A 21,341-nucleotide genomic window follows, 5' to 3' on the forward strand; every position below is an offset into this window, starting at 1 on the left:
GTTTTGTGGCTCCAAAATACAATATGGCAGCTTTCAAAGAATTAAATTCTGAACAACAGGAGAAAACGGAGACGCTTTGTTCATCTTTATTAATGACAAGGAACACTTTTTTCTGTAAATCTAAAATGTTACAACTAAAACTAGAAAGGTTTTAAAGAATTTCTGAAGGTTGCCAAAGCAACAGTCAGATTGTAAATTAGGACTTACGTTCGTAATTGTCTTCACTGAGAAAATTCAGATGTTTTGATGTATGAACTGTGTACAAAGTGTAGGGAGCTGAGATCAAAATAAACATTACAGCTGCTGCCAGTGGCTCATTAGGATCACCATGAAGACGTTTCGATTATTTGGGCCACAGTTTGTTTGTTTTGGTGCAAAGTTCAGTGTTTTACTGAAGCACTTTGTTGAAACTCAAGTTAGTGTTCAGTAAACCATTGATTCAACTTTTCAATCGTTTTTAAAAAAAACAAACATGACCGAATATCTCAGATCATAAAATGTCAAAATGACCTAAAAGCAAATAATGAAATTGTAAAAAAATATTTAATGAATTGAAATTTAATAGAAACAACACAGGATTAGGATAAAATATAAAATGTAAAGTAGTTCACTTCTCTGTCTGTGTTTTTCCAGTTTTGGTATTTTCTTTTTTTTGGAGTTGCCGATATTGTTTCACGATATCAGTGCTGTCCATGATGAATGTTTGAATCTGAGGAGACGACAGAAAACTAAACATTAGACTAAATATATTCAGTTTCTGGGGCTGTTTCACTTTGTTTCTGTGAGGGTACGTACGTGCTCCAACTGTTTATCTGTGTCATCAATAGCCACGCCTTCTGCTCCTAGAGTGCTTGAGGTCCTTTCATAGAGGTTTAGGGTTGCCATCTTAATCTGGCCAAGTTCCAGTGTTTTTTTTGAAGCTGTTTCTTGAATGTGATTCCACTGCTTTTCCTGCAGAAAGAGAAAATGAATCTTTATCGTCCTTGTGGGTAAACTAGGCTCTGTTTTTTTAAAACATAATTATCAAAGGACCAATCAGACGTCTTTGGCTGTCACCGGTAGAATCCAACAAACAACTGAACTAAAACTCAGTGAGAAGCACTTTGTTAAATCTTTTTTTTATTACTGTTTTGCACCATATTTAATTATTTCTTGTCATTTTTTTCAAGGAATCAAGGACTTTAAGTATAGCAATCTGGGATCTCAAACATTTAGTTGGTTTAACTGGTGAAACTAACCCTCACAAATAATCATCTGCTAAAAAAATAAAGGGAACACTTAAACAACACAATATAACTCAACTCCATCCACCAATGTCCAGTTAGCATCTTGGAGCAGACAGACCAGTCTGCACCACAGACTGTCCAGGAGTTGGCGGATGCTTTAGTACAGGTCTGGGAGGAGATCCCTCAGGAGACCATCCGCCAACTCATCAGGAGCATGCCCAGGTGTTGTAGGGAGGTCATACAGGCACGTGGAGACCACAAACAATACTGGGTCACATTTTGACATGTTTTAGAGACATTACATCAAAGTTGGATCAACCTGTAGTGTGTTTTTCCACTTTAATTTTGTCCGTGACTCCAAATCCAGGCCTCCATTGGTTAATAAATCTGATTTCCATTGATGATTTTTGTGTGATTTTGTTGTCAGCACATTCAACTTTGTACAGAACAAAGTATTCAATGAGAATATTTCATTCATTCTGTCACGATGCGGTGAGAGCGTGGCGAACCCAATTCGCAGACTCATAATTGATAAACAAAAATATTTATTTTTAAATAACAAAACTGAAAACAAAAAGCTGACGTGGCAGCAAAGCTAACTATAACAAAAATCCAAAATCCAGGTAGTCAACAAAGGCGGGACAAGGCAAGGCAAAAACAGAGAGGGACCAGAGACCAGACTAGAATCAACACGAACAAACAACAATGAATCGGCAGGGAGGTGGAGAGGAAGACCAAGTTTTAAAGCAGAGGGTGATGAGGAGAAGTGGGAACAGGTGTGTGATTAGAAGTGAAGACAGCTGGAGATGGGTGTGACAGGAAACCAGAAAACTACTGAGCAGAGGACAGGTGAATGATGACAACAAACATGAACAGGAAAAACTAAACTGAAACAAGAACTCAAACCGAAACAAGACAATAATCAAAACAACAAACTGAAAACACCAAACTATGACACATTCAGATCTAGGATGTGTCATTTGAGTGTTCCCTTTATTGTTTTGAGCAGTGTATTTGTATTGTATTAAATTGTATCCAGTCATATTTTGGGAACATGGAAAACAAGGCAGGAAATGGAGTGAAAGGAACCACCACCTGAAAGTAAAAGTGCCTTTAGTAAATTTAATGAAGAAATATGGCCCAAAACATGAAAAACTGCTGGGCCAAAGATTTGGAGTTTCCAATAGGGAGTTCTTTGAATTTCATTACCTGAATAGTAAATTAAAAGGTAAAGATTAAAGTGAAAGTTTTGGAAATAATGAAAACCCACAGAAATATTTTTAACATTTCTAAATTGAAGCATGTAATAGAGAAGGGAAAGGAATAAATAAGGGAACTGAAACTATTGCTCATTGTATATAATCCTGAAAAGGTTAAGTCAAACACACACACACCTGCAGCCTGTCTCTTTGCCAAAGGTGAAGGCACTTCAGCACTCTAATTTAGACTTGTACACCCACCAGATGCCTTGGTCAAAGAACTATAACCCAGTATCCAGTCCAAAGATGATGAATCTCCTCTCTTAAAAGGAGAAGTTTGCTACATGAACACAGCTGACCTAGATGTCTTTTCTGCTGCAGAAAGAACTGTCACGTCTGGAAAAGCCAGACTCGAGGAACTGTGATGTCATGTGATCTATGAACATGACCAGGCCACCTCCAAGGCCCAATCAAAATCCCCGACACCATCTTGTCTCAAGTTATTTTCTGTGGTTGACCTTCCTAACAAGCTTTTCTCAGTACCAGAACATCCAGTTAGCCAATTAGGGTTTGCTTTCATCTTTAATAGAAAATGTTATACCTTTACTTGCTTCTGTCAGAGTTGGTGTGAAAATCCGACAGTTTACAATCAGTGTGGTAAATCCTCTCTCAACCCCTTACAACTCCCTTCAGGTTTTGCACTGCTGCAGTTTGCTGATAATCTCCTCATCTGCAGTCTTAGCTGCGACCAATGTGAGCAGAACAAAGTTGCACTCTTTAAACACCTGGCTGTAGAAGGTCACAAAACCAATCTTTTAAAATTGTAATTTGCCCAGACTGAGGTTGTATTTTAGGGTCACATGATCTCAAAAACCCGGGGAGGCAATTCAGAAAATTCCTAAACCAGTCACAAACAAATGTTATCTCTCTTGGGCATGTGTTCATACTGTTGCTTGTTCATACCAAATTATGGCCTACTAGATAAATCGTTGTGCAAAATGACAAAAAGAACTGATCTAAAGGCCAAAAAATCACTGACTTGGACACAAGACAGAAACAGCCTCTGCTGATGTGAAACTTGCCCTACAGACCACACATACATTAGGTTTACCTGACTCAACAAAAACCTTTTGTACAGACAGTTGACAACGGAGACACATGTCTGACTTCTGTACTTTTACAGACTCATGGATGCAGGCTCAAACCCAACCACACACACAGAAAAACTGTGGCTTATTCTTACTCGACTTTCTGATTTTTCATACTGTTTCACTGCTTCTCCTTGAGCAGAAAATGTCACACCTTTCCACAGCAAGATGACTTAGATATTAAACCATTCTTTTAGACCTTCAAAACATCACAGTGAAACACTGCATAAATTTCACCCCCACTTCCCCACCACTGATGAGGGAGTGGAACTTGGTTGTGTAGCTACAGCGCAACGAATAAGAGAAGAAAACATCTCAGTGCTTCTCACTCTGCTTCTGAAATAGACTGTTCCAGATAAAGCCTAACCTGTGACTACCATAAATCTTCCTGTGTCTCTTTGTTAAGACATCTTTCTAAGTGTGTACAACACAGAGGATTTAATTAAAAGGAGTTTCCTTCTGCTTGGGCACAGGATTCAGGCAGAACGCTGTAAGCAGAACTTGTGTGCAAATTCTCTCTAATCTTGAAAAAGTATATATTGACTTTTGTTGTTAAAGTGTTCATTGATTTTTTTTGATTATCACTTGGGTTATTGAGAAAAATTTCCAAAACATGTCCTATCCCCTACATATTCTACTATATAGTGACCATGATGTAGTGAGTGAACGAGGTAACATTTCAAACACAGCCTTGTACCCATATGAGAGCTTCAGCCCGAGCCTCCTCCAGCTCTGTCTGGAGTTGGGCCAGCTCGTTGGTTTTCTCCAGGCACATCTGGTCATGCTGGTCCTCCAGTTCGCGCAGCTTTTTCTTCTGCTGTTCCATATGTTCCTTCTTCTGTTTTTCCTTCTGAATGAGTTGGTCTCTGATTTGGAGCTGATTCTCAAAATGGTCTGCAAGCTCATCCATATTTTTGAACTGGAACACACACATACTCACAGTAATGTTGCGGTGAATCTCAGACACTTTAAAAGTTTCCAAATGACTGTCAGTTGTCCCTTTTGTAAATGGTAACAAGCTTTGCTATTTTCATTCCCCTATGAAATAAAAACAGCAACCGTTGTTACCATTTACAAAAATGGGTCAAGCCTGAAAAAAATGACAAAGCCACCTCCCTGTGAGCCCACCATCTGCAGGGAGAGTCATCAAGGATGGGTACACTGCAAGTTGTGTGGCAGGCAAGGGTGGGTCCCTGGGCATGCTAATTCTGGGAAACCCAAACTGTCTCTAAGGATGTGGAACATCACCTCACTGGTGGGAAAGAAGCTGGAGCTTGTGTGAGATGTTGAATGATAATAACCAGATATAGTTGGGCTCACCTCCACTTATAGGTTGGACTCCTGAACCCAATTCTTTGGGGAGGCTTTGGACTCTCTCTTACTCCAGTGTTGCCCCAAGACAGGGGTGTCAGCCAGGTGTGGGAATACTCATGGGTTCCTGGCTGACTGCCTCTGTATTGGAGTTAATGTTAAAGATGGTAAGGTTTGGACTGTTGTTTGTGCTTATGCATGGCAGTTCAGATTACCTGGCCTTCTTAAAACCTCTGGATAGTGTCCTGAATATTCCATTGTTTTCCTGGGGGACTTTAATTCTTATGTGGGCAATGATGGTTATCTGGAAAAAGTAATGAGGGCATCTGCAGTAATGAGGGCATTGCTTCGGTCTGTTGTGGTTAAGAAGGATTTGAGCTGAAAGGCAAAGCTCTGGTACAGCTATGTTCCAACCCTCACATATGGTCATAAGGTCCGAATCATGACTGAAGAAGATTCTGGTTACAGGCAGCTGAAAGGTGCTTCATACATAGGGTTGTCAAGCTCAGCCTTAGAGATAAGGGGAGGAGCTCCATCATCTGGGAAAGAGCTCAGAGAAAAGCTGCTGCTCCTCCAAATTGACATGAGTGATTTGAGGTAGTTTGGATATCTGATTAAGGTGCTTATTGGCACGTCCCTCTGAATTTTTACTGGCATCTCCCACAAGAAAAAGACCACGAGGCAGACACATTACTGGTTGGATTGCACAGAATGTGTTATCTAGCCAAGGAATGCAATGGGATCCCCTAGAAGGAGCTAGAGAGTGCTGTTGGGGAGAGGGATATCTGGGTTTCTCTCCTGGATCTGCTGCCCCTGTGACCCGACCACAGGTAAGCAGAAAAAAAAAATAAATAAAAATTTAAATAAAAACTTTAAAATAATCAATCAACCTAATTTTGTGTATATATATATATATATATATATATATATATACATACACACACACTCACTTTCTCTCGCTCTCTCTCTCACGCACACACACACATACACCAAAACACAGATATGTACATATTTATACTAGTACCTTTGTTAGTTTGCACACCTGGTCCATGAAGTCATAGTATGTTTTATATTTTTGAATCTTAGCCTCCATTTCTTTTTTGCTCTGGAACATTTCATTGTGCTCCTGCTTTATCCTCTTGATCGTTTCCTCTTGTTCTCGAACCACCGTCATCTCCTTCTCAGCTTTTTCCACGAGTTCTTCTAATTCTTTACTCTGCTGAGGAATTTACTTACGGTTATATACTGTTCTAGGCCCATCAACAAATTCAGAATCCAACAGGTATTTAACATTCTGTGAGTTTTCTACTGTACCTCTGTAATCCTTTCTAAATTGCAGCGTTGCTCACGGGAATTTTCAATGTCTTTTTGCAACTCCTTCTTCTGCTGCCTCAAATTCACCAATTTCTGCAGAAAACCACACACAGAAAAGGTTGGGTATTAAAATGGTGGTCATAAACTCTTCATTTAAGTTCAAATTTGAGGTGAACTGTTACTAAACACTTTTAAAACATTTTTAGAAATTAAAGACTTCCTGCCATGTAGGCATTCAAATCACCTGCTGCCTTTCATGCCAGAGTTTTAGACAAAAATCATCTTGTGATGAGAAGAAACAATTTTACAGTAGTTTAGATCAAACCTTTATAATCTATATGCTGAGGATAACTCTCAGCTAAGACCACACCAAAGTTTAGCTAAATATCTTTAAATTTGACCAAGTTTTGCTTATTTTTGTGTTGACTAAGGTCAGTTACTGTAACTGTTGTAGCCTTCTTGAATTTGGTTGACACCAAATTAGGGAATGACTTTCAGCTTTTACCACACCCCAATTCAGGTCAATATCTGTAAAATTGGCTGAGTCAACAGATTTTGGATTTCCAATGATCAGTTAGCTGTGGCAGCTATTGTGAATTGGGGTACCATGGTAGATAGATCAGTTGGATAGAAGTACAACCAATGATTACTTTTTAAAAAGTTTTATTAAATTCCATTCAGTGGTTTATGACATATTTCCCCATCAAACAGTCTTGCCTGCAATAGTTTATGGCAAAAGTTCAAAAACAGATCTCACATGATCAGTGTTCAGAGTTTGTTTTGGTGATGACTACCAGCTGCTACTACCACACAAAACTTTAGCTTAACATCTGAAAAAATTGGCTGAGTTATGGTCATTTATTTTGTTAGCTATGGTTGCTTAGTTGTGGCAATCATCTTGAATTGAGGGAACTCCAAAGCAGCTGTGTCCTAATACAAGAGCTGCATGCTTTTATGACTGCATTTCAAGACCAGTTGCATCACAGTACCATGACAAAAGCTGTCCCAATTCAAAGACCCCTCCAGATGTGGCCTCCTTGTTTTGGACAAAGAAGGCTGCACTCGGTGTATCCTTCGTAGATTCACATACCCCATAATTCATTGTGCAACAGTGGCTGCAGAATATGTCTATCTCCATGAAATCCTCTCTGTGGCAGAGAGTTTAATTTAACTCCAAAAGTTAGTGATACTAATGCTTAAAGACCTTTTTTTTTTTGGTTTGCCACAGTGAGTCATCCTCCTCTATCTAACTCTGTCTCCTGCGTCCTCTGTCCTCACTCCAACGACCTCCCTGTCCTCTCTAACAGCATCCATAAGTCTCCTCTTTGTCTTTCTCCTAGCAGCTGCATCTCTAACATCCTTCTACCAATATACCCACTGTCCCTCCTCTGCACATGTCCAAACCATCTCAGTCTGGCCTCTCTAACTTTATCTCAAATATTAAAAGACCATTGGATCTTAAAATAAAAGTTGTTGTTAAAATAATTAACTTATTTAGGTTATGTTAAAAGACTGTTACTTTGTATTTACTGCAGCTCAGCTGTATGCCCTTGGCATGGACCAAGATCTCTGTACTGGACTGAGAGAGAAACAACTGAACTCTTGCAATGTTGTTAGAAAGGTAATAGAATGCAGTCTTTGAGGCACTTTTAGTGCGATGTGTAAAACTCAAATTAGAGTAAAGCAAATAACACCAAGTTTCTAAATGAGTCTGTAAGATTCATTGCCAGAGATTCATTGCTAGAGTTTTTTGGGTGGCAGTGGCTCAGGAGGTAAGGGTTCATTCTGTAACCGGAGGGTTACTGGTTTGAGCCCCTGCTCTGTCAGTCTCAGCTGCTGTGTCCTTGAGCACCTGCCTTGCAGGTGAAGTGGTGGTGTATTAGGAACCACCACGGGGTTGGAAGTGCCAGTGTGATGACAGCCTCACTTCTGTCAGCCCACCCCATGGCAGCTGTGGCTACAATGTACCTTACTTGATTGGCTATGTCTAAAAGACAATTTGAAAGGACATTGATCAGCTGTGGTTTATCAATGTTTATCTGGTTCCTTTCGTAAACACGTATTACCAAACTACCCTGGTAGCAAGCTTGGGAGCTATTATCCCTCTGTCTCTAACTAAGTATGAGAAAAGTGCTCTTCTTTTTGGGATGGTGACAGCAAAAAAATGAATTTTACGCATGTGGAAACAGGATTCTGTCCCGACATTTGCTCTGTGGATGGGAGAAATGTTTAACATCTTGCATCTTGAGAGACTAAGACTATAATGAAGAGAGAGGAGCTGAGTTTGATCAGACATGGGACTCTCACATCCTTTTGCAACTTTGTGAACCTCTCTCAAATCGAGGTTGATATTCTACGCAGATGTGCCGTGTTCGATGCCGTGTATGATTTGTAAAACTATAAAAAAAAAAACTAATAAACATGAAAAAAATAAAAAAGCTGCTGTTGGTCACGCCTCCCAACTCAGTGTCCCGTCTCAAAACATAAAAACTCTCTGAAGGATTAAGCGCTGCAGATCTGACTCACATTTATATCTGTATTAATTCACAAAAAAAAATAAATAAATAAAATAAGGCCAAGATCAGCCACGAAGCTCTGCTCTCTGTGACTGGGAGAACATGCATGTTCTATATTGCAGGCGATAACAAAACATTTTCCTTTTCCAGCAGACATTGTTCAGCAGTAAAACCAGCAGAACTAATGTGATAGTCTTCCTGTAATGAAGTGGGTGGAGCTCCACTTGGGTTGCTAGGTAACGGGGATTGTGATGCAACAATCCTGAAGCTTTTGAAACAGGTCGTTTTGCAGACACCAGAAAACATTTACTTCTTGTCAAAAAATGGCCGGGTGATTTTTTTTGCACTTGGACTGTTTCTAGAAGCAGCAGATACCCAAATGGAAGAACAAAAACATGCAAGAAGTGGATTTTGCACAATAGGTTCCCTTTAAATTGATCCCTTCATATTTAAGTGTATAATGCGTACAAATAATTGCCTACAAAGAATTTTCTATCTGTAAGGTATGACTTACAGATAGAACAGGACAGTTCTAGAGATGCCAATCAATCTAAGCCTGTCAACAAGAATGGTGTGGTCGAGTGTGTCAAATGCTGAGATGATAAAAATTGCTCTTTTGTAAAGGTTGCAAACCCCTGGTCTACACAAACGCTTGCTGTTCTTCCATTAGTAAGAACAATGGAATATATTTTGTTCCGAATTACATATTGTCTGGCTTCGATTTATGAATACAAATAAATCTTTTCATCAGTCAGCAGGACTGGTACTGTGTAGTGCTTTGTGAATCTATTTTCGTACTTTCTCTGTATACCTCAGTTATACTTATGAAGAAAATAATAGATTATATGAACAAACTGTCTGATGTAGGAACAAAATATATATTCTTTTATAAATTAGAGTTAAAACATTACAAAAAAAGTATTTCCTTCTGAAAAAACTGAGCTATTTTGTAAGTGTTGGATTGTGCTCATAGTGTGAAGTGTTTTAAATAAAAGGGGGCTCTTTTTTCAAAATTGTGCCTAAACAGTTGAAAAACAAACAAACAAACAAACAAAAAAACTGTAGAATATCTGCTTGTCATCTGTGACATTTATTTTTCTTATGAAATACAAATAAATCTGTTTTTCTGGAAAAATGGAAATGGGATTTTTTTTTTTTTGCCTTGGTAAATTTTAAACCTTTTTTTTCTTACTGAAAGCAATAACACCACATAAAAACATCTTCCACTGGGATCTGGACATTCGGACAAACTGATATTCAGATGTTTCCACACCTCTTTGTACTCCTTGTAGGTCTTCATGAGATCAGCCAGTTCTTTTTCCATCTCCAGCCTTTCAAGATCTGGAAACTCGTCTTCTTTTGCCTTCGAACTTCTGCTGCAGCTCGTTGTCCGTCTGTTACCACACACAGACAAAGGTAGAACAAAGTTATAACACAAGATCCATCCAATGGATTTTGTCTGAACTTGTTAAAAAAATTAGGTCCTTAGGTCCTAGACAAAAAACAAGCCTAAGTGAAAAATTCAAGCAAAGGGGGCTAAAAAACTATCAACAGAGAGGAAGCAAGCAGTTGTCAACTTTCTGTCCAGAGATGAAAACAGTCATCTTCTATCAGGGAAAGCATGCATGGATCATGTATGTCTAAAATGCTGCTTTGATGAAATTGAATTCCCTGACACAGAATGCACTGAGATTTCTTGGAAACAATGGGAGAGGGTTACATCAACAAATGGTGAGAAAACCTTCGCAAATGGCTAAGATGAAGCCGGTGTGGTGGACATCTGAAATTGGATTGATTCCCCCAAATTTTCAGTTTTAGACGTACGACCAATTACTACTTTATGAAAGTTTCATTAAAATCTGTACAATGGTTTATGAAATATTTTGCCAACAGAGTGTTAACTTGACTGAAACATTAAAGTTACAAACAAATATACTGCACAATGTGTAGCACTTTGAGTGTGTGTTGGGGATAAAGCTCGGCTACTACGACACTAGTTTAATATCTGTAAAATTGGTTGAGTGAAAGACATTTTCGTCTTGGCTAAAGTAACTTAGCTGTTGCGGCCATACTGAATGAGATTAACCCCAAAGGTTATTCAGTGTAGATGTACATTCAGTGATTACTTTCTGAGAGTTTCATTCAAATGTGAAACCTCGTTTATGAGCTATTTTGCTAACAGGACAGACAAACGCATATATCCATTTCGTACATTTCGTCGGGCGGAGAAAAAAAAAAACTTACTGACAAACCGGCCGTTCACTGGAGAGCTTCGAAAACATGGTTTTCTCTTTTCTTATCAGCCGAAATGAAGAAGCCACAGTTCCTCTAAGTTTCACTTTTTTGTTTTTTCTCCTTTGTTATTTTTCAAACTTAGGAGTTTTCAGCCTCCTGCGTTTTGCTTCACTGTATCCATGGCAACACGCCGCCTGTTTAAAAATAAAACAATTCTGTGGGCTATCAGCAATTTGCAAAGTTTGATTTTCATTTAAAACAGTCATTTGGTTATAAATAATAAATACTAGTACTGCGATTTTTTTTTAAATTGTGACTCAGCAATAAAAAAAAACACCTGGTTTTAGTTTGTAAAACTTGAGCAATGTCAAAGTGTACTTTTAGGAGCTCAGAAACGAAATCGGAAGTGATCGGACGGTCGTTCTCTTGACATTTCTTTTATCTCTGGTACGTAGTTGACTCGACAAATACAATACCCTGGACAGAAAAAAAAAACTAATTATTAACCAGTAGATGAGTTTATTCTTGTAGTATATTACTGTAAGTGAAGGTCTAGAGCGATTTAGATAATATTTATTTTAGATATTTAGTTTTTTATCTTCTGATGACGGCACTGTAACTATAATACAGGTGCTTTAATGCTCATGCACTGGGACATTTAACCAGTCTACAAATGGACTTGTTGCATGTGTTTTTGTTCTTTTGCCACAAGGTGGTGGATCTCCTCTAGGCAGACCTCAAAGGGGAGGACACTCGTTATTTGCCTCCTCCTCCTGAATGAACAGTTTGTGAGCAGGAGGCAGGAGGCAGGAGGCTCAGTGATACAGCCTGCATTTGTTTGCTCCATGCTGGGAACAGATTGCTGTCTGGGGCCAAAGGGCAACAGGTTCTGCATGAAGACACAGACCAGGGGAGATAATGGTTCCCAGTTTCTGTGAGGAACCGGAGAGAGTTTAACTGTTCATGTTTGCTCTGCCAGTCAGTCAGTCAATTGGTCTTTAAAACCAAACAGAGCTGAGACTTGTCTTTGCTTGTTTATTACGTTCCATTATTATTTTTACATCTTATCTTTTTGTTCCAAACATGGGGTGCTCATCATCCAGTGCACAAACTGTTGATCAGGAGAAAAGACCCGGCACAAAACCCGAGGAGGCCAATGGAGACACATTAGGTAAGTAATGATCACCTGAGGGATGTCTGAACATTCAAAGATGCAGCTTACCTTTATAATGTGTTTTTACTTCTAGTACCAGATCTTACGTTAAAAGTGTGCACAGTAGCTCTATTATATGTCTTATATCTATTCAGTGAAATCTTGCTGTAAACTGCATCCTGCAGGTGCAGTACACCGTGTGCTTTCTTCATTTAACTTTCCTGCACATCATACATGTGCAAAACTATTCATGTTGAGTAATTTCTCCGTCTATTCCCTCAAATCGCTGCTGTTATTTTTACCCACTTCTTTTGAGGTTTATTCAGTTCTCAGCCTCTTCATGAAAAGTGAACTGAGCACTCTGACAGCATAGTCTTCTTACAGTAGGACGGCGTGAAGGCCGGCTGGGAGTGTTTAGGAGTCTATTTGCAGCCGGAGGCAAAACTTGCAATCCGACCTGTTTGCTACCACACCTCTGTACTGCTTCATGATTTTAGAAAACCATAATAAATACCAGAAAAAAAGTATTTATTTGATGAGATAAAACTGGTTTAACCCAAAACAGACCATCTGCTTTAAAGTTGAAACATTTGAGTGGAGTAATTTTTATAATTATCCTATTAAGAAGTGTTCACGCTGTAAGGGAAGCTTGGTGTTTTTTTAATTTTAATTTTTTTTTTAATAGGTAGATTGTTTTCATCTAAATTCAGGGACACTAAAGCACTTTAAGCAGTTTTGTTTCGACTGATATACATTGTTTCTCAGCACTGCCCTTCTTTTTTTCTGGCTTTTCTTATGTGCACTTTGTGTTCAAGCCTGCGTAGACACAGCCCATAATTGTCCATTCATAGCTCTTAATGCTGCCACATGGTTGAGTCACGCTAAGCACAGATGTGTTTCTATTACACATACTGAAACCCAGATAGAAACCTTTTGTGCAGCTTAGGATACTGTTAACATTTGAGAGAAGATAAAAATGCAACTGTTCTGTTGAACAAGTAACCTAAATAAGTTTAACTTTGTGCAGTACAGTTTCTAGCCAAACATTAACATATTGTCATCCTAGATTAATACAGAAGGAAGTTCTAAAATACCCTTGGACCTTACAGAAGAAAACTGATGTATGTAGAAATTTCAGGCTGTAGTTGCACCTGCACTTTTTAAAAAAATCTCTTCAGAACTTTTCTGGTTTTAATGTCTAATGCTCGTGTCAGGCCGTTGTTTCTCCAGCCATCTTAAAACCGGGTCAAGCCTGGGTCTTCTCCTAGACTCTTACATCATCCTGCCAAGAAAATCACTTATTGTATTCAGTACCCAGCCAGGCCACTCTAAGCACGTCGGACTGTGTCTGAGGTTCAGACAGTATACAGTCTGTCTAACAAACCAGCCACACGGCATCCAGGTCACCACTGTCCCATCCCCAGTCTGCCCCCGTCCCCCCTCCCTGCTTCCAGCCAGACGTGACTCTGTTTTGACAAGGATCTGTGTCATCTTTGGCTGCTAAATCATGTTGACACATGGGTCACCCATGCCTTCAGCGGTGGTGTTTGTCTGGACATAAACAGTTACATTCACTCTCTTCAACTCCACTTCTGTTGCTGCTAAATCTGGACAACAACTAGTGCAAACACACAGAAACAAAAACTATACGGGACATACAAAATCCCATAAACCAGTGTTAGAGATGCCTGAAAAGAGTTAAAAAAAATCAAAAGGGAAATTATTAATGAAAGTAGCCTCACATCATTTTTGAGTGCTCATCCACTGGCTGGTTTTCACACAAGCTGCCGATCCCTCACATTCCCTTCCACTCATCACTCTGAGCTTCGTTATGGCTTCCGACAGACAAACAAAATCAAAAAGCTGCAGCGTCAAAGTGATCCACTCATCTAGTCAGCTGAACCCTTCTGGTTTGTCTCGCTTGTGAAAAATGCACCATGTTACAGCTTACATGCATAACACGAAACCAGAACATTTCTGAAAAGTTTTTGAAGGGTACAAATATAACACCCAAAATTTTTATATAACTCTGTAATAATCTAAAACAAAAAGCCTACATTTTGATGAATGAACTGTATAAGAAGTGTAGAGAACCAAAATCAAAAGAAAAGTTAAAGCTGCTGCCTGTGGCTTATTATGGTCACCATGGTAACCACACACACATGTATGTCAATCCCAGACTGGCAAATTAATGGGAGGCAGACGGAAACATGGGCTGAAAAGTAAGAATAATTAAGACCGTAAAAAATTTAAACTCTGATGGCATTTCACCCGATGGCACTCTCAGCCCTTTGTGGGGATTTGAGACAAAACCATGTTTTACAGCAGTGAGAGACAAACTGGGTGAAAGAAGAGAAAAACGCCTGCATTGTGATGTATAATTTGTATATGTCCTAACAAGAGCTGTTTTTTTTTTTTTTGCAAAAGATTTGAAAATTTTAGACAGCTCAGTAGTTAGCATTACAGCTGTCATTTTAAAATTCTGCAGAAAATCTGTCAAAAAGTCAGAAAATTTAAATTGTGATTGTGTAAAAACCAAAAGATACCAAAATGCCAGTTCAGTTATGTAAAGTCAAACTTCCTGTGACCCGTTTAAACTTTGAATGATGTTTCTAGTATATCTGAGCTGTAGAGCTCCAAAGAGGGCTAGGTTTTCTCATCTGTTTTATCAAAATCCCATTAACCTCCATTTTTTTTTCCTTACAGTTTTTTTTTATGATTTTGTCTATGTTGTGCAACGTACCACTACCAAAAGTCATACCACATTATTCCTGATTTGGTTTTGGTGAAAAGTTTGGAACAGGATAGTCATAAAGACACTTCAATGCTGTTTGCATTGGCACCCTTAATAAAACAGGATGTCAGAATCTTGTGGCTCCTTAAACTGATACGTTTACGTAAGTTTATTCTCTTATATTCAAGACCTGACTACAACACTGTATATACAGGACTATATACTGACTGTCTATTTAGAGTTAACTATAACAAAATCAGAGATGTGACAGTAATGGTGAGTTTGCCTCTTAAAAAAAACATGTGTTTTATTTCCTCTCAGACTGCAGGTCCTCAGGGCTTCAATAAATCAGATTTTTGAAAACGGAAATGAAAGGATGTCTTTTCAGCCTTTATTGTTATTTCCTGTCTCCTTCATTCTGTGTTGAATTAAACCACATTTCTACAGCCCCACCAAGGTTTCCCCAGAACTCCAGACACAGTGTGGAATTCAAATAAAAAACAATCCATTATTTACCAAATTAATAACCACAAAACACTCTTTACTATAGTTTTTTGACAATAGTTAATTGTTGAAATTATCCAAATACACCAGCTGAAATGTTAAATCTGAGAACATTTTTTAAAAAAGTACAAGATCACTTTTTATCTGATCCCAAAAAATATATCAATTTTAAAGAGTTTCACTCTCTGCTCGCTGGGCTGATAGCAAGCTGGATTTATGGGAAAAACAAACAAACAAAAAAACTCAAAGATAAAACCATCATTTCATAAAGACTTCGATTGTACAGTGTTACATTTAAATCAGCTGATGTCAGCAGTTGAATGCAGGGTGTTTGGGAGTTCTTAATACTGTTTTTATTGTTTTTTTGCCGACAGCAGTAAAAAATGGCATCATTGCAGAGAATGCACAGACCACTGCGGACCAGATGAAGCTGCCTGTGCAGACTGCTCTGCCAGATGATCCTAAAGCGGGAGCTGAAGATGAGGAGGAGGCTGTGTTGGTGGCTATGGAGGCTCAGGAGGATCTCGGCTCTGGAGAAGATCTCCTAGCAGCCCCTGAGGCACAACCAGAACCTGCTGCTTGTGAAGAACAAGCAGCAGAACCTGCAGCTTCATCTGCAGGGGAGGGTTCTGCTGTAGCAGAGGTAGAACCTATAGAAGCAGTGCAGGCAGAGGCCTCAGATGATGCTGAGGAAGCAGTTGCTGTACCAGCTGTTGAACAAAGCGCTTCAGAGCCAGCAGTGACCCCGCTGGTTGTAGAAGAGACCCCAGCTGAAGCAGCTGCTGAAGTTCCAGCTGAAGCATCTGCTGAAGTTTCAGCTAAAACAGCTCCAGAAGTCCCAGCTGAAGCATCTGCTGAGGTTTCAATTGAAGCAGCTTCTGAAGTTCCAGCTGAAGCATCTGCTGAGGTTTCAACTAAAGCAGCTGCTGAAGTCCCAGCTGAAGCAGCTGCTGACATTTCAGCTGAAGCTGCTTCTGAAGTCACAGCTGAGGCATCTGCTGAAGTTTCAACTGAAGCAGCTGCTGAAGTTCCAGCTGTAGAAGCTTTATCTGTACAGGCAGAGGAACCAAATGACATTCTTGCACCAGAGACCATCTTCGAGACACCCACAGAAAACAAACCCTGTGAATCTTCAGCAGCTGATGAAGCACCAACACCAGGTGTAGCTTCAGCACCAAATGAAGGTGCAGCACCAACAGAGCCTTCAGAGCCTGCAGATGCTGTCAAGCCTTTATTAGACACAGCTATTGCTGCAGCAACTATTCCAGAGCTGCCTTCATCATCTGTTCAAGCTGAGCCCGAGCCTGCTACAGAGGAGGCAACAAAAGTATCCACAGCCGAAATTGCCCCACAAGAGGAGGTGCCCTGCCCCACAGAGGTCAACCCCACTCTGCCTAAAGAGGCGGAATCTGCTGCTGAGCAGGTCCAGTCTTCAGAGGTTGCTGCTCCTGCACCAATGGCCTCAGAAACTCTTTCACAGACAGCAGCAGAACCTCCTCCAGAACGTGGGACCTCAGAGTCCACAGCAGAGGCTCCTGTGGTGGAAACCATCCTGGGACAATCTGAAGGCCCCTCATCTCCAGAACCTGCTGCTGAACCATCACCAGAAGGTATGATAAACCATCACGTAACTTTAAAAAAAATAAATTAATATTATATTTTGTAAATCTCGCATTGGCATGTTGAAATTTAAAACCAATAAAGACCTACACTCCTTTGAAAGAATTCATATCGCCTGCTGTCTTTCATGGCAGAGTTTTAGACTAAAATCATCTTATATTGAGAAATGACATTTTGGTCAAACATTGAAAATAACTTTTTGCACAATCTCATGAGATACTATGAGTTGCGAATGACCCTGAGCTACCCACACATGAAATTTAGGCTCAATATCTGTAAAACTGATTGATTTATAGCCATCGTTTATGTTTCTATAGTCAGTTAGCTGTGGTGGCCATTTTGAATTGCGCTGGCTCCAAGAGTTAAACAATGGTGAAGATACATCCAGTGATTATTTTCTGAAAGTTTCATTAAATTTCATTCAGTTACTCATCAGATATTTTGCTAACAAACAGAGTTGACTCCAAACAGTTAAAAAGCTAAATTTTAAACAAAGATTACGTGCGATCTGTTTAAGCTCAGAATATGTGTTGGAGATCACTCTCAACTACTACCACACAAGATTTCAGGTAACTGTCTGTAGGTTTACAGCCACAGCTGATGGATAACAACATTATGATTTTATTTCATAATGAAAGCTCTTGAGGGAGTTCCTGACAGCTTTTCTAGCTCACTGATTAATCCAATTAAACACAGAATATTTCCTCTGGCAAACCTGTCACGCCGGCTGAACCTTCAGAGAGTCATGTTAATTCAGGAGACAGTTTTTAGGTGGAGGCCCTTTAAAACAATAATGCTATGAGCTGAAAAAGCTGGGGAATCAATGTGAGCATGTGTTAAACACTTAAAACATGTGCAAACAGGCAGAAAGAACTGAGAGGAGAGCAATAGATGAGGAGAGATAGATAGGCTCAGTCAAGCGAAACAAGCCTTGCTGACAGCCAGGTAATCAGTGAATGCTCCAATCAGTCAATCCATTTTCTTTTCTAACATACGGCCAAAGAAAAGGCGCACGAAGTTAGCAACCCTGAGCCCTCAGTGAACCAATCAGCTGCTGCTTTAATGAGAGCTGAGATGGACATTGTTGGATCTTAAGGCTGAACAGATAACAGCGTGAAAAGCAGAATTCAGCAACACATTTTCTAAGTGAAGAGTGAAAGCTTGTCTTTAGCGTGTGTTGACATTGCAGCGTCACTCTGCAAAGTTTGGGTGATTCCAGTCAGCTCAGAGATTATTGTTTGCTGCCAAGAAAGGAAGATAATCATGTACTTTCCTGTGTGTGAGTCAAGCCAATTCAAGATAAAAGCTACATCTAATAGACCTTCTCCAACAGAAATGGTTATAACTCAGTCCAGTCATTTTTACAAATATTGAGCTATAATTTTGTGCAATTTTTTTTTGTGTGTGAATTTATATGCTGAACACCAAGCACATTGTAGCTGTGGATTATGGAAACATTCTGGAGAACAAAACAAGATGAGATGATGTTTTCCAGGTTTCTTTAGTGTGAGAAGTAGAGTTTGTGGAATTGTATGGATAAGGTTTTGTAAAGATTTATAAATATAAAGCCGTTTAAAAAAGATATAAAACACTTAGTAAGCATGGAATATACATGTTATCAGTTCATACAACTTCAGTCTTTAGTTCTCTGTTTTCCCCATCACTACTGGTGTGCCCCAAGGGTCTGTCTTTAGGCCCCTTCTTTTCATCATCTACCTTCTTTCCTTGGATCCCATCTTCCATAAATTTGGTATCCATTTTCACAGTTATGCGGATGACACCCAGCTCTCCTTGTCTACTATCCTAAATCTAACCCCCCACCTTCCATCCTCACTGATTGCCTCACTGAGCTCAATTATTGATTTACTTGCAATTCTATCCATTACACAGGAATAAAACAGAACTCATTGATGTCTGTACCAAAAACAACTTTTGAAAACTGAACATTTTCTCTACTCACTTAGGTAAATGTTCCAGAAAGGTGCTTTTTTAAAATAAATAGATGTATTAGTAAATATTTCAACTACAGTTATGACAATGAGTGGATATGTGGGTGATATAAACATGGAGAATTGTATATAATGACATTAATAGTAAAATGAAGATAGAAAAAAATAAGGATTTGTTTCCTATTACTCCATTTCAAACAATATAATGACAATAATATCAAGGTATTTTATATTTCATGTCAATTTGTCTTTTTATTTATTAATATTTGTTTCCTTTTTTTTGTAAAAATATTCTAAATAAAATTAATTCCATTCATTCTAACTGATCACACATAATTTTTGTTTAAAACTTAGATTCAATATACATTTCTTCAAGAAATGCTACTTTCATTTGGAGTTTGTTTTGTAGATCTTTTTCCTATACAATAAACTACATGATTCATTTAAAATCCACCAGTTATATGAAAATATAGTAGTTGTGGAACTTATTTTATGGTGCTTATGTAATGTGACAAATCTGCACAGTAACATATTAGCTAATTCTCAGTGTCTGCAGTGTTTGACTCCCCCCTTCTACACTGAGAACACATTGTCACTTCATGAAGCCTTGTATACAAAATACTGTTGTGGTCATAAATACTGGGTTTATTACATTAACCTTTACAGGACTCTTTCTGGGGGTTGTGTGTGTTATATTAAATCACCAGTGAACCAGCTGAGGAGACACACTTGGGAATAAAAAGGATAAAAAGGATTATTAGCGCTTCATTTCTCTCCCCGAGGGCAGCCGAGACAGTTGGGTTGTGTACACAGTGTTGGGAAAGTCCTGTCAAACAAAGAGATATTAGTGTAATAAAAGCAAAAAAATGTCATGAACTGATTTCTTGTGTTTGTGTGCAGTGGTATCTGCAAGCGAGGCCTCTCAAGATTCAGAGAGGGAGACAGCCAAAAAGGAGGACTGAGTTGGTGAGAGCACTGTTTGACTGCACAACAACACTCATTGTTCGACACACAGCACAATATTGTTCACAATAATTAATGTGCAGCATCATTGCACAGTAACTAAGTGTAAAAACGTGGAGCACAGAGGACTTCACTTTGCCCCAGAGAATTTATGTCTTACATACCATCCACACACTTTAAATAATAAGTAAAAGAGAATAAGGTTGTGTTTTTACAGATGTTCTTATTGTTACCTTTTATTCTGTTCACAGAGTGGAGAGAGAATCACCAAAATAACAAAACCCCAAAACTACTCTTTAAGACAACTGGAAGGAAAATGGAATGAAGTAAAAGAAGAAGAAAAACTTATTTTTTAATATTGTCATCTCTCACCAAACTGTACATTTTGTTATTATTCTATACACCCTAATAACCTTTCTTTCAGGAAAGATCAGGATTTGTTTCTACATTTGTATATAAGATATAAATTGTTTTCTATTAGGAAACAAGTGCCACTCATGTAGGGCTTCAGACCAAAAGTGCTACAAAAAACTAGATGTAATGTGTGATATGAGGACACTATACTGTGTGCGATCTGTTAAGTCTTCTTACAGAGATTATTAACCCATCCTGCACTGAGGTGGAAGGGTTTAGAAATGTATGGTTGACTATTTAAAGTAGCTGCTTCTGAAGAAAAAAGCCAAACACATTTAAACCAGAGACATGCATAACTTAATGCTTCATAATGTTTTTGCAGATTGAACTCAAAAGATTTCCAAAAGAAAAAAAAAAGTTTACACGTTGCTGCTTTTCTTATTAGGAACTCTGTTTTAAATAACAATGCTCACTATGATACTGAAAAACATTGAGTTCAAGCAAAACTTCTTTCGAAAAATCTTTTAGTTTTTTGATATTTCAGCTGTAAGTATAGGCAAAAGAAACAGATGATTTGTGCAGATTAAAAAAAAGAGAACGCTGAAGGGTAAAAATGACCAAAGTACATGCTGTAAAACTCCTAAATATATTCATTTACTACAACTTTAATGTAGATAAATGTTTTTGCTCCTAAAACTCTCTTACTTGGCATTGAGTTGACATGTTTTCAACATGAATATAAGGTGATGTTAAATGTTACTGATGTTAGGCTTGTAGGTAACGAGCTTATGAAGTGACACTGACAGATCACCTAGTGGACAGGAAATTTATAAATGCTGTGTTTAAAGACGTAAGAGAAAATAGTGACTTTAATTGTGAACAAAGGGCTGTTTGATTTGATCATTGTTTTCTGTTTCTTTCTCTGTAATAAATTGTCGACTTGAACTTTGTCTAATATCCTTTTTAGTGTACAAAATAAAGTTTTACTAACTACTATAATCAGAGTACTTTATGTTTTTGAACCATTCTTTTTCTACAACAGCAACTGTTTCCCATAGCCTTGTACAAAAGCATATATTATTGAAACAAAAACACAGGGCATGTATGTACTGTAC

General features: G+C 38.6%; 2 protein-coding genes across 6 annotated transcripts; one reads left to right on the forward strand and one right to left on the reverse strand.

Moving 5' to 3' along the window:
* Positions 1-223: 223 nt before the first annotated feature.
* On the reverse strand, positions 224-14,173 carry LOC108234232 (coiled-coil domain-containing protein 42-like). Of its 4 annotated transcripts, none has more exons than XM_025005266.2 (7): positions 13,845-14,173; positions 9,988-10,108; positions 6,199-6,291; positions 5,909-6,103; positions 4,271-4,492; positions 796-951; positions 224-709 (listed from the first exon to the last, which is right to left on the reverse strand). In XM_025005266.2, the coding sequence occupies exons 1-7, from the start codon at positions 13,847-13,849 to the stop codon at positions 608-610; spliced, it is 894 nt and encodes a 297-aa protein (XP_024861034.1). In that variant the 5' UTR covers positions 13,850-14,173; the 3' UTR covers positions 224-607. The 4 variants fall into 4 exon arrangements, with proteins under 4 accessions (XP_024861034.1, XP_017268765.1, XP_037836514.1 ...); XM_017413276.3 differs by lacking the exon at positions 13,845-14,173 and adding an exon at positions 10,959-11,199 and having other exon boundaries at positions 5,909-6,100; XM_037980586.1 differs by lacking the exon at positions 13,845-14,173 and adding an exon at positions 10,959-11,199 and having other exon boundaries at positions 5,927-6,103.
* On the forward strand, positions 11,335-21,222 carry LOC108234159 (fibrous sheath CABYR-binding protein-like). Of its 2 annotated transcripts, none has more exons than XM_017413120.3 (4): positions 11,335-12,120; positions 15,715-16,950; positions 19,810-19,875; positions 20,124-21,222. In XM_017413120.3, the coding sequence occupies exons 1-3, from the start codon at positions 12,033-12,035 to the stop codon at positions 19,869-19,871; spliced, it is 1,386 nt and encodes a 461-aa protein (XP_017268609.1). In that variant the 5' UTR covers positions 11,335-12,032; the 3' UTR covers positions 19,872-19,875; positions 20,124-21,222. The 2 variants fall into 2 exon arrangements, with proteins under 2 accessions (XP_017268609.1, XP_017268610.1); XM_017413121.3 differs by having other exon boundaries at positions 15,718-16,950.
* The last annotated feature ends 119 nt before the right edge of the window (positions 21,223-21,341 follow it).

Source organism: Kryptolebias marmoratus, linkage group LG16 (assembly GCF_001649575.2).
Source record: "Kryptolebias marmoratus isolate JLee-2015 linkage group LG16, ASM164957v2, whole genome shotgun sequence".
Classification (NCBI taxonomy): Eukaryota; Metazoa; Chordata; class Actinopteri; order Cyprinodontiformes; family Rivulidae; genus Kryptolebias; species Kryptolebias marmoratus.